We start from the raw sequence: 12,672 nt of genomic DNA, 5'->3' as shown, positions 1-12,672 counted from the left end.
TTAATAGAAAAGCAGTTGCCACCTGGTAAACTAGCAAGATGTATTGATTTAAATCTTAAAAAGTGCAAACGAAAGCTCTCTTCATGTAACAGGGTTATTCCGTCTCCTCCTTGCTGCTGAAGCACTTCATAAAAAAGCCACTCTCTGTGGATCAGGAAGCCAGAATTGTGTAAGCTGTGTTGCTAGGGGTTATAACTAGAGGAAAACCTGCAGGAAACAGGGCACTCCTACCTTTGCATCAGCGAGGTGCTGTGTTGTGTTGGAAATATTTCAGTATCTTAAAGAAAGGCAGTCAAGCCATAAAATAATGCATTTTGGCAAACATTTTGACAAAAACTACCCGATGCTATTTATACTGTATTAGAAAGACCTAACTGACTTTGAAAGGCACAAGTCTGAAAATATGCTAACTCCACAGTGTCTACCAATTTGGACCACCTAAACCAGAGGTACGCAACATGGTGTCTTCCATATGTTGTTGGATTATAATCCCACCACCCCTGCCCATACCTGCATGGGGCTGCTGACAGTTACAGTTCCAGTATCTGGAGGCATTGGCTACCTCTGATTTTATAGCTTACCCTGCATTTGATAGAATCAAATAATCAATATTCTGCTCTTTGCTATATCGTTTAGGTGTTGTATAATAAAAAGCTAGCGGTTCAAAAACAAGTAGTGACTCAGGACATTTGTTTCTAGTACTTAATATGTATATGTGTATATGTTGCATATCATTACATTATATTTGATCACGGACTGGAAATATTCAGCAGTGACTGATAAATGAAAGTCTTTTATGTGTGTAGTATAATTTCTCTACCCAATCAAAAGCCTTTTCAGCCTTAAGAATTAAAGACCAAGCAAATTAACAATTTTATGAAGATATACAAGTCTTAGTATGGCTAATTTTATATAAAGTCCCAACTTTCTTCAAAGTGGTTTATGACGTTTATAGCGATTCAAAAATAAATTTATCATTTTTTTTGTAGTGGGAGAATGGTCTGGTGACTGATCTTCACTTGGGGTTGCAACTACCACTAGTTTGACAGGGCTTCGGGGTATGGCATTTCCTAGCAATTAAAAAAATAGCATCTTACATTTCCTAACAATTAAAAATATTAGTCATCATTTGACCAATTTAATCTAGGTCTTAGAGAGACCTGTTCAACAGCACAGGTGTTAAAGAAATACAAAACCATATGGACAGCTGGCATTTCACATTATCTACATGTATACAGGCTCATCAACATTTCCAGTTACAGGACTTTAGCTAGCACAGCTGGAGAAGACTTTTGTCATAAAACCTCGTTGTGCGCAAAACAAAAATGTGATCCTACTGAATTTTAAAGTGAACTAGAATACACCATTATTTGAAGAACTTCTCTAGATTTCCCGCTACCCCCATGCTGGGTCTTGGATGCGATGTCCAAGTGGGGAGGAAGGAATGGCAACTCTGATAAGTTTTTCACCTTCCCGCACCCCTCAGGAAGAGGTTGTGGCTGAGGTTACAGAAACCAGTAAACCAATTCCTGCAGACCACAACCCTCTTCCTCTTAAAGCCCAAGGAAGTTCCTTGTAGATAAAGCAGAAGTAATCACTCAAAGTGGCAAAGTCTCACACACACTATGAGTACAGGCTATTGCCAAGCTGCAAAGAAAAAGGAAGTTAATTTGTGGTATTTCACCCAAAGCCACAATACTACAGGATGATTCTGGCCCTTGCAATTGTAACCACAGAACAGGCATTGCAGATCCTCCGTTTCTGCAGTAATACATCTTTCTGACCTTGAAAACATCAGCAAGCAATTTCAAATTGATTTGGATCAATGAGTGGACCAAAGCTTAGATTAAAAATATTTTGAGATTCTCCCAAATTAATATTTTTCATGAGCTATGCTCCAATTCAGAAATATGTAAAATGTACTCCCCATTCCTTACATACTGAAACACAATCATATCCCAGCACATAGAAGAACCTCAAACTGAGGTTCTTCCCGTTCATCAACCTCAAGCTGAGGTTCTTCCCATTCATCAGGCCTCTCTATCTGCCCCTTGGGACTCTTTTCAGGTCATGCCTCTCAACAGCCCTGCTCCACATTATCTATCCTCAAGCGCTTTTAAATGAATGGAAGAGGTTCCTGAACTGTGATCATGCTTCTTGCTTGCCTGGATAGGCGAATGGAGAGATGCGTTTAAGTATATTGGGGGGAGGGAAGAGAAGGGCCTCTACTTTTGCATAGCTGAGACACAGCCCACAGTACAAGTTTAAGGGCCACATCTATAGTTCCACACACTTTTACCTCTGTCCCCATCTACCTCTGGCATTCAGCCCATGGAGGACTGCCTACTGTATTGATTGGTAAAAGCAAAAAGCTCCCAACGGATCTCTCCAAAATGGATAAATGGTCAAAAGTGGTTCAATGTAAGCATGCATTAAGTGGTGCAACCTTTCAGGCAAAAATAAATTCTAACACACACATACGTTGATGGGCTCTCAGGCGGTGCTGACTTGACAGAAAGGATCTTGGGGTTGTGGCAGATAATGCAATGTAAGTGCAGACTTAATACGTGGCGGCTGCGGAAAGCGGTGAATGCCACGTCAAGGATTAGTAGGAAAGGGATTGAAAATAGAGCTGTCAGTATTGTAATTCCTTTAATCAAATCATGCCACACCATATTCAAAATACGGTATGGTTCTAGTCGCTACATCTATCGGCAGTGACAAACACAACCCCCACAGTCAGTGTTGAGTTGTGCATGGTTCTAAAACTCAATGCAACTAGGGGGAAGAGTCACATCCATCTCTGCTGGAGCTGGTTATCTGGGCAGTGGGTGACAGCAGGTGTTTCAACGCATGTGTTTGCTGTCCACTGCCCCCAAAAGCCTAATCTCTATCTAGCTCCGAAGTCAATGGATGGAACCAGGCTGTGGCAGTCAAGGTACTCAGAGCACTATGTTGCCCCAAAGAGTCCTTGCTACCTTCCCCAGCTAGAGAGGGTGGGCACAAGCAGGGTTCTGCTGAATATCGGAGGCCCTACAAGGACAGCACAACTACGTATTGTTATTCACTTCCAAGTAGAAATGAATACTTTTTTTTTTGCTGTATAAGACTCACTTTTTCCCTCCTCAAAAGCAAGGGGAAATGTGTGTGCGTCTTATGGAGCGAATGCAGGCTGCGCAGCTATCCCAGAAGCCAGAACAGCAAGAGGGATCGCTGCTTTCGCTGCACAGCGATCCCTCTTGTTGTTCTGGCTTCTGAGATTCAGAATATTTTTTTCCTTGTTTTCCTCCTCCAAAAACTAGGTGCGTCTTGTGGTCTGGTGCGTCTTATAGAGCGAAAAATACGGTAGGTCTGTAGTAAAGGAAGGGGGGCAAGGTCATGGAATCCAGAAACTTTGTCTTCACTATTAAGAATAAGCAAAATGTGTGTATCCCTGCTGGTAAGTGAATTTAGAACTGCTGGAGTTCTACAAGATCCCCTCCTCCTCATAGATTGCTCAAGATTTACATCAAGCTGCACCTGGCTGCTACAAATGCTGTACAGTATAGCAGAACACACAAAAGGGCAAAAGATTTAACCAAAAAACAAAACAAGAAAAGGTGGGATGGACCTTCAGATGTGTCACCTTTGCTTACAGAAAAATCCACTTTATCGTGATGCAATAAAGTTACTCTAAATAACTGTAATTGGTTATTTTTAACTTTGCAATTTTAGGCAAACCAATGTAGCAAACTATATACAAGACAGGGACTACAGTAGTTTATTATTTTAAGAACTCGAAGAAAAACGTAGCAGCAAAACTTTGTAAAAGTAAAAACAAGCAGTACTATAAACAACAAGTCCATTCTATGTCTGGTTTATTACAAGTCTTATTCCCAGCTTTGCTTTTAAGTCAAACAGAGACCAGGGCTACCACTTACATAAAGGCTTTACATAAAAGCTTTACAGAATTGCCAGGCCATGATCAAAGTGGTAGACAATCAGGACCACAGACACAGGGCAGAGGAGTCTTTGACCCTTTGCAGTTATTCCAGAACCCTACACCCAACTTCCAGTATTCATCTTTAAAGCTTTTAACTTTCTCACCTTTGGGAGAAGAAAACCATACTGGCAGGATTGTAGGCAACTGCTGGGGGCAGGGGGAGGAAGGGGGGGAGGAGAGAAATAGATTGTGGCTTCCAGTTGTGACAAACACAATTCTTTAACTGATCAACAGACAGGTATTCCAAACCTAGCACAGACAGTTTCCTTTACTTCTTTTCTAAACAAATCATGTTTTACAAAGGGTATTTCTTTTTTGTTGTTTTCTTTTTTTAAAAAAAAATAATTGTTGCATTATTAACCCAATGAAGTTTTGAAGCTGCTTTGCATACAATCCTGTACTGTCCATACTCAAGACAATGCTGTCCTGCAGGCCAATCCTTCAGGGTGCTAGGGGAAGCTATACCCCAGCTTTGTTGTTCACAAGTGCCCTTTGTCAGGAAGCCTCATACAAAATATGCAGAGGACTAATACCAATTGCAAACAATTTCAAAATGCAATCCTATCATGGGCCAAAGCAATACACAGCAAAATAAAGAGTTTTCCAGGCCTCCTGGTATCTTGGACCGATTATATCGGTCTCACCAAAGATCTCTGTAAGCTGGCCTTTTCAGCTAAAGCGCAGGGTAAAAACGTTTCAAATTATAACTCTTTTTTTAACAAATGAAGATCGACAATAAAAGCAGTTGCATGCCCTCGCTCTAGGCTTCCGAAAAACGAGACAACCTGTTCAATCTTTTAACAGCACAAAATCATCTCATCACTCTTTTATTCACAGTATGGAAGGGGAAGGAGGCGGCAAATGGCAAGCATGCCGAAAGCAATGCAAACCCACACGCTAGAGAACACAGAAAGGGAGTACATAATAGACACCCCTTGCTAAGCTACAACCACCACGAATTTATACATAAAGCCAGAACATAAAGGAATTTTAAAAATCCTACTGGAATGGCTTATTTAACACCAAGGCCACATGATGTTCATGCTCAGTTTTCTGAAAGTACTGCCCTTAATTCCACAAGGCTGCTCTTACAAAAGTCTGATGAAACATAACAGTTGCTGCTACTTTCGCACACACTTAATAAAATGCATGAATCCCACATGAACCCTGATTCAAGCACCTTCCTCTCACAGAAAATGGGGATTCCGCATACGCACTTGTATAGCTCAACTGCTACTGCTAAATCGCAGGCAGAAAATTGAGATGGGTATTTAGCAAGAACTCACACTACCTTTCCTGGTGCTCAGGTCTGTGTGCTGCTACTGTTTAAAAAAATCCCATAACTGAAGACAATGCAAATCCCACTTTTTCCTTCCCCAATGAGTGTCCAATACAAACTGGGAAACAATGGCAAAAATTTAACTGCAGCCTCCTCGTCTAAGAATGAACAATGCCTACTACTTCTGTATTATCTGAAAGTGTGTCTTAAACACCAACTTTCCATAGTACAATCCAGTCAACAGAACAGTAACAGCAGAATCCTGATATCATTGATTGTATTGTATTTCCACAGCATAGCTGGATGCCAGAAGTAAGGGGGAGGACGAGGAACAAAGTGAAAGTGTGAAGAGTTAAGCATCTGGAAAGGGAACAAGTACAGATGCAAAAAAATTACAAAACAATGTTGCAAGTCATGAATCCTGGCTGCCACTGGAAACTAGGGCTCATTAAGGCAACTCAGGGGAGGAAACAGATAGATCTGTCAATATTAGACAAATGAAGGTATTATATAGTATGACACTGTTTCTTTGAAGAGCATTTAGACAAACTAGCATATTGCATGCATATTCTGCAAACATGTATTTCACTCAACCTGCAGTGTGAGCTAATCAATATTTTTCTAAAGCCTTCTGATGCCTTTTAACTGCTGAAGTGGACATACTGAACCAGGGCCTCATTTAACTGTTTCAGTTACGAAACAAAAATGGCATAGGTTAGTTATAGCAATGTACTGGGCTAGCAATAAATGAAATTTTAAAAAAAGAAAAGAATGGAATGTGAGCCACCTAGGATACTAGCTTTTGCTTTCATAAAACCAAGACAAACATACAACTGATTGCGTAGTTGTAAATATATCTGCAGCATGCTTTTGTGTGAGCAGCAGCATGAGAGGAGCCCCAAGTTAACAAAAATGAAACCAAAATTGGAATAGTGACATCTGTCTGAAGCTGGTACAGGACCTGATGGTGAAAGGTGTTCAGAGATTGCAGTATTGAGATGGGGAATCAATCTGCCTTTCTGCAGTAACAGGCTAATGTCTTTTTTCTCCATATATATTTCTTACATAAGCAGAAGATGGAGTGGCAATTTCTGTGTGATATTCCTCATTTAGAACATAGGATATTGCCAGACTACTTGTCCATCTAGACCAGGTGTGGGCAGTCTTTGGCCATCCACATGGAAATTACAGCTCCCATCCCTGGCCATTGGGCTAGCTTGCTGGGGCTGATGGGAGTTGTTCAACATCTGGAGGGCCAAAGGTTCCCCACACCTGATCTAAACTAGACTAATACTGCCTGATCTAGACTACTACTGCCTACTCTGAAGAGCAGCAGCTCCAGGGATTCACAAAAAAGGGCTTTTTCCATTCCTTCTCCCTGACCCTTTTAACCAGAGATCCAGCCTGGGACTTCCCTGCACACCATGCATGTACACTTAGTGTTACATATGCATTACAGTTCTAACTGTTGGAAAGGTGAAGAGAAAATTCACTCTGTCTTTTTCAGAATTGTAAGATTCTCATCAACATATAAATAATAATTTTATTATTTATACCCTGCTCATCTGGCTGGGTTTCCCCAGCCACTCTGGGGAAGTCTGCAAATAAATCAGTTTCAAAGAGAATTTTAGCAACCTCATCAATAGGATGTCCCAAACACCGTGCCCCTCAGATGCCTAGAATTTGAAATATGTTTTCAGCCTCGAAGAACTGGGACCTAGTATTTTAATTATTTTCTTCTAATATGACACACATTCAACCTCCTGTAATACTATAAGGGTATACCACCTAATTTTCATAGCAAACTGCTAACTTGCTCTAAAATTGCTCACACGTTTGTGAGGAGTCTTCAGGTAGCCTAAATATTTATTCGCTGCAGTTAGCAACACATTTTACTTAGGCTTCCTGCAGTGTTGACACCTAATTGACTAAGACTTCCATAGTTTATAAACTATATGAATAACATGGTGGGTTTTTAATGAAAATAAAAGCATGTTTTTATTTTCTTTGGGGGCTTTTTGATAACTCATGCACATCCTCAGAAGAGGCATTTCTTTGTGTGCAATTGAAGCTGCCTTAAACCAATTCAGTTCAGTAGTTAATCTAGCTCAGTACTTTCTAGTAATACTAGGACGCGGGTGGCGCTGTGGTCTAAACTACAGAGCCTGGGGCTTGCTGATCAGAAGGTCGGCGGTTCAAATCCCCGCGACGGGGTGAGCTCTCGTTGTTCGGTCCCTGCTCCTGCCAACCTAGCAGTTCAAAAGCACATCAAAGTACAAGTAGATAAATAGGTACCGCTCCGGTGGGAAGGTAAACTGCGTTTCTGTGCACTGCTCTGGTTTGCCAGAAGCTGCTTAGTCATGCTGGCCACATGACCTGGAAGCTGTCTGCGGACAAACACCGACTCCCTCGGCATGTAAAAGGAGATGAGCGCTGCAACCCCAGAGTCATCCGCGACTGGACTTAACGGTCAGGGGTCCATTTACCTTTACTGGCAGTGATTTTCAGGATTTCAAACAGTCTTTCCAGATCTACCTGGAGATGCCAGGAATGAATGTGAAACCCTTGGCACACGAAGCCTGTGCTCTTCTTCCCAAGGGAGAAGGAGCGGATCCTTTTAACATATGCCTACCACCTACACTATTTTCTTGTATTTTTAAAAAAAATTAAATGGATACTTTAAGAAATATGACAGATTAAATCAGGCTACTTTTTAAAGACGGTGCAATGGTTTTTAACCAATCAAAAGCACAGCCCTATCTTTAACTAAGAAGTAAGCTCCACTGGATTCAATGGAGTTTACTCCAAGGTAAATATTTATAGGACTGCCGCCTAAGTTTGATAAACATTGCAGCCCTTGCAGGTATCCTTTTACCACTAGAATCTAATGAAACAATTACTGCATGCTTTTACCAAAAGTTCCAAATTTTATAACTCTGAAAGTCAGAAAAATGCCTGCTCAATCTTAGCAATTGTTTCAGCTGCCTAGTCCTCAACCTAATGTAGTGACTGTGCAAAAGAAAAAAAAAGGGGGGAGGGTTGCTAATGGCACTATTAACATTGAGGGTGGGGCACACTCTCCTGCATTGCACCAACTGGCAAGGGTGTTGGCATTAAGCCACTCAGCCCAGTTAAGGTAAACAGTACTTCAACATACCCTAGAGGAATTTACACCCTCCCTGGCAAGTCTCAGCACCCCCAGGGAATAGCATAATGCCACTGCCAGCATCCTTTCGACAATATTGACACTCTTTTGGCATTACATTTTGCTTTTAGCATTATATTTTGCCTATGTGCCGAGGCCCTTTACGTAATACCAGTGTGCAAAAGTCATTAGAGTCACTATGGCGGAGTGGACAATTAGGTAGGGCTCAGGGGAAGAGTAAGAAGAATTACAGTAGTTCAGAAGAAGGGTGCCTAAAGTGACTTACTACTGGCATTGTGGTGAACCTGTAATGTTGAGACTCCAGCTCCCATCAACCCCAGCCAAGCACGGCCAATAGGAGGAGATGATGGGAACTGTAGTCCCCCCCCCCCCGTAGTAGCATTTACTACCATTAGTCTTAATGGTCTCAAGAAATAACTAATAACCTCAGACTCTGAATACTTTCTACTGCAAGGGAAATAATGGAAGTGTATGGTCAGAATTCACTGATTCCTACTGACATTTGAGATAGATCTATAATATAAGCCAGTTTTCACTGAGGCATAGCTGGAGGCAATGATCTGTAGTGTGCCACATCTACCCAAGTAATTCTAGAGCTAAAAAATAAATAAATCAAGCCTTCCACAGATGCTAGTAAATTACTACAATCTTTACTGGACCTTGTATCTCTCCCTAACATGTCTTACTTTTGTTGGTTTTCTACAATCCAGTGCTGGGTTGTTAATCCCTGTTCTAATGCCCTAACTTCTTGCTGTGATATACCTAGTTATTGTAATTTTTTATCTGTGCTGTTTCGTTCCTGGTAAGCTTACATTACAACTCAATTAAATCAGAACAAGTCTTTAGTGGCTCGCTCACAAGAAGATTTACTATTTATATTTACGTTTTAGAAAATAAAACAATGGCCCAGAAGAATAGATTAATTTAGACAATGACATGGGCCCAAATATTACATGATGGTGATGGTGATGTATTACTGCCCTTCATCGTAAGATCTCAGGGCAGTTCACAGAATAAAATACGAGCCAAAAACAGGATGATACTGTATTTCTTGGGATTTACTTTGTCTAAGAAATTGGAAAAAGAGCAAAAAGTTTCAGTGCAAGCCTTTGAACAGTATTAGTAACAATGTTGGGTGCTCAATAACAATAAAAGCAAATGTCAGAATTCTTAAGCTTGCAAATACCTACACGATACTAATAATTAGGACTAAAAAAAAGAAATCTACCAAGGATTTTCAGTCTTTTTAAAAGATCCCTCAGTGAAGTGTATCTACATGGGTGCATCTGCCATGTCAGCCTATTGTTTAAGGGGAAACAAAACAGAGTACATTCTGGTTTTGCCTGGCCCAGATCATACCACCTTGTTTCCTGAAAGTTCACGAAATCCTACAGGTGCAATCCAGGCAGACCAATTCAGGCCTGCTCTAACCTGCTGAACTTTTCCACGAAGCGTTGCAACAGCTCTATGACTGACACACTCCTACCGCAGAGCATTACTGGGACTGCCCTTTTCAAAATATACCTGTCAAGAGAGAAGCATAGAGGAAGTGGGAGAGCAAGTAACCAGTAGGAACCAGCTAACAGCAGCCGAGCAGTATCATTGCAGCTCACACCTGTGCAAAACAAGCAAAGTGCTGTGACTGTACACCTGTGAAAGACGTGTCCCTGGAGTCCCCTGCCAGATCTATTTCCTCCTGCAAGCACAGAGCAGTGCCAAAGTGCAACCCAACTAAGGGGGCACCTGGAAGGGAACACAGAGAGGCGGGGCAGTGATAGCACCGACTATTTTTCCTGGCACAGTGTTGCTTGCGGCTGTACTCACCTGCGCCCCACATTCCCCCCACTCACCGGACCAAAAAGAGGAAATGCTGATGAACGCCTCGCCCGAATGGAAGGAAAGAAATACACCTCCACCCCACACACCTTGCTTATTTCCCACTACGACAGCCGATAGCTGGGCAGGGCAGGTTAGGAAAAAAGGAAGCAAGCAGCTGTTATGTGGGAAAGGCCTGGCAAGCAGCGTTCCTGTTCTCCCAACCCCAGAAAGACCAGTAAGGCATCTGCCCCCCCCCCCGATCTTGACCAAGAGAGGAAAGGGGCAGCCATCCCCATGGGAGTAGCTGGGGGTCCCGGGCAGCAGCTCCCCCCCCCCCGAATCAAGTAAACAAACAGAAACACTTAGCTAAAAGTAGAAAATGTAGAAAGATTTGGACAGATTTTTCTGAGCACTTGGGTTCAAAAGAAAGTAATTTAATCGTTGAGACATTTCATTCCGAATCTGCTAGAGTCAGAGGACAGATGACAGGTGGGTGTCCAGCCCCCTCTAACATAAACCTTGGCTACTTGCCCTCCCCCCCCAAAAAAACATAAATCCCGACTACTTGTTCCAACATCAATCCTGACTACTTATCCCAACAAAATCTTGACTACCTGCCCCCCCCCATAAACCCTGGCTACCTGCTCTCCCCCAACAAGCCCTGGCTATCTGCCCCCCTAAATCCTGACTACTTGTTCCAATATAAACCCTTGGTATCTGCCCCCAACACCTGGCTATCTGCCCCCCAACATAAAATTCTGGTTACTTGCCCCCTGTAAAATAAATCCTGGCTATGTCTATGGGGCCCACCCCCCATTCGAAACCCATTGCTCTCCACCCACCCAAATGCAGCAGCCCCCCCCCCAAGTCGCAGGCAAATTTCCCCCACAGCAAGGCCCTCAGAGGTCAACGGGGCTCTGCTGGCCAGGCGTCCTGGAGCCCCAAGCCCTCCCTGAAGCCGCGTTCACACGCACACGCGTCCTGTACACATCCCCCCACGCCCAGCCCGGGGTGGTGGTGGTAAACAAGGGCCACTTCGGGGTGTTTTTTCCAGGCCCGGCCCGGCCCTCTCCTCACTCACCACACATTTCTTGCCCAGGAAGCCGAAGAGGCTCTCGTTCTCCTGCGGGGTGAGCAGCATGGAGCCCACATTGGTGATCCGCCGCGGCGGCGGAGGCTGCTGGTTGTTGCTCATCGCGCCGCTCCGAGATGCCGGCCGGACGCTTCTGCTTCGGGGCTCCGGGCTCTCGTGGCGGCGGCGGCCGCGTCCCCCCGGCTCTCGACCAGCAGCGGCAGCCGCTTCCGCCCCGCTGGCTACTGCGGCAGCGGCGGCGGCGGCAGCATCGGGGCGGCGACCGGAGAGGGCGCTGAGGGGGCTGGGCGAGCTCTAGGCCGGAGCCCTTCCTCCTCCTCGGCCTCTCGCTTCACTCCTTCCCCCCTCAAACGCCCCGCTTCGCCCCGGCTCGGGCCGAGCGATCCAACATGGCAGCAGGGGGGCGAGGCGGCGAGAGAGCGGGCGGCGTGAGGGGAAAGAACTCGGCCGCCGGGCCAGGGAAGCGGCGGAGGAGAGAGGCCCGTCCTTCCTCCTCGCCCTCCCTTTCCTGTTCCTTCTTCCCCGCCGGCCTGAGGAGAAGGAGGAGGGGACTGAGTGGCGGCGGCGGCTGCTCTGCTGCTTCTCGCCGCTGTTCCGCGCGGCCCGGTTAGTGGCGCGGCCCGCGGCCTGCGCTGCTTAAATACTGGCCGGGCTGGTCGAGCCTGACTCTCGCCGGGGCTGTCATGGGGAAAGAGGCGGCGGCGGCGGCCGGGAGATGGAGAGGCGAGGCCGCCGCTCCTGGGTTGTTGGCCGGGGTGGGAGGAAGAGGATGGGTGGAAGTTCTTCTGCTGGATGGGGAGCAAACTGTGGATGATGATGATAACAGTAACAGCAGCATTGTAAATAAATGAATAAATATCATCACCATCAACATTGTAAATAAATAAACCTCATAACAACAATAACAATATTCTAAATAAATGAATAAATCTCATAATCTAACAACACTGCAAATAAATGAATAAATCTCACAACAACAATAACAACATTGTAAATAAATGAATAAATCTCATAATCAACAACATTGTAAATAAATGAACAAATCTCACAACAATATTCTAAATAAATGAATGAGTATCATCAACAGCAACATTGTAAATAAATGAATAAACCTCACAACAACAACAATCTAAATGAATAAATTTCACAACAATAGAATTCTAAATAAATGAATAAATCTCAACAACAGCATCGTAAGTAAATGAATAAATCTCACAACAACAACAATAACAGCAACAATTTTACAAATAAATGTAGAAATCTCATTGCATTGAAAAACCGAAAAACCCCATAATAATTAAGAATAATAACAGTTAATTTATATGCCACCCATC

At 43.7% G+C, this 12,672-nt stretch overlaps 1 protein-coding gene across 2 annotated transcripts in view; it reads right to left on the bottom strand.

Annotated features, from left to right (window-relative positions):
- The window catches only part of WASL (WASP like actin nucleation promoting factor), a 34,499-nt gene extending 22,557 nt beyond the window's left edge, over positions 1 to 11,942 (bottom strand). For both annotated transcript variants that reach the window (XM_053404815.1, XM_053404816.1), the window contains exon 1: positions 11,327 to 11,942. In XM_053404815.1, coding sequence (XP_053260790.1) covers positions 11,327 to 11,440 — 114 coding nt within the window. In that variant the 5' untranslated portion in view covers positions 11,441 to 11,942. The remainder of the gene's footprint in view (positions 1 to 11,326) is intronic.
- Between the last annotated feature and the right edge of the window lie 730 nt (positions 11,943 to 12,672).

This window comes from Podarcis raffonei, chromosome 10 (assembly GCF_027172205.1).
Source record: "Podarcis raffonei isolate rPodRaf1 chromosome 10, rPodRaf1.pri, whole genome shotgun sequence".
Taxonomy (NCBI): domain Eukaryota; kingdom Metazoa; phylum Chordata; class Lepidosauria; order Squamata; family Lacertidae; genus Podarcis; species Podarcis raffonei.
Note: the sequence above shows the minus strand (reverse complement) of the source record. Positions and strands in the feature narration are given on the sequence as shown.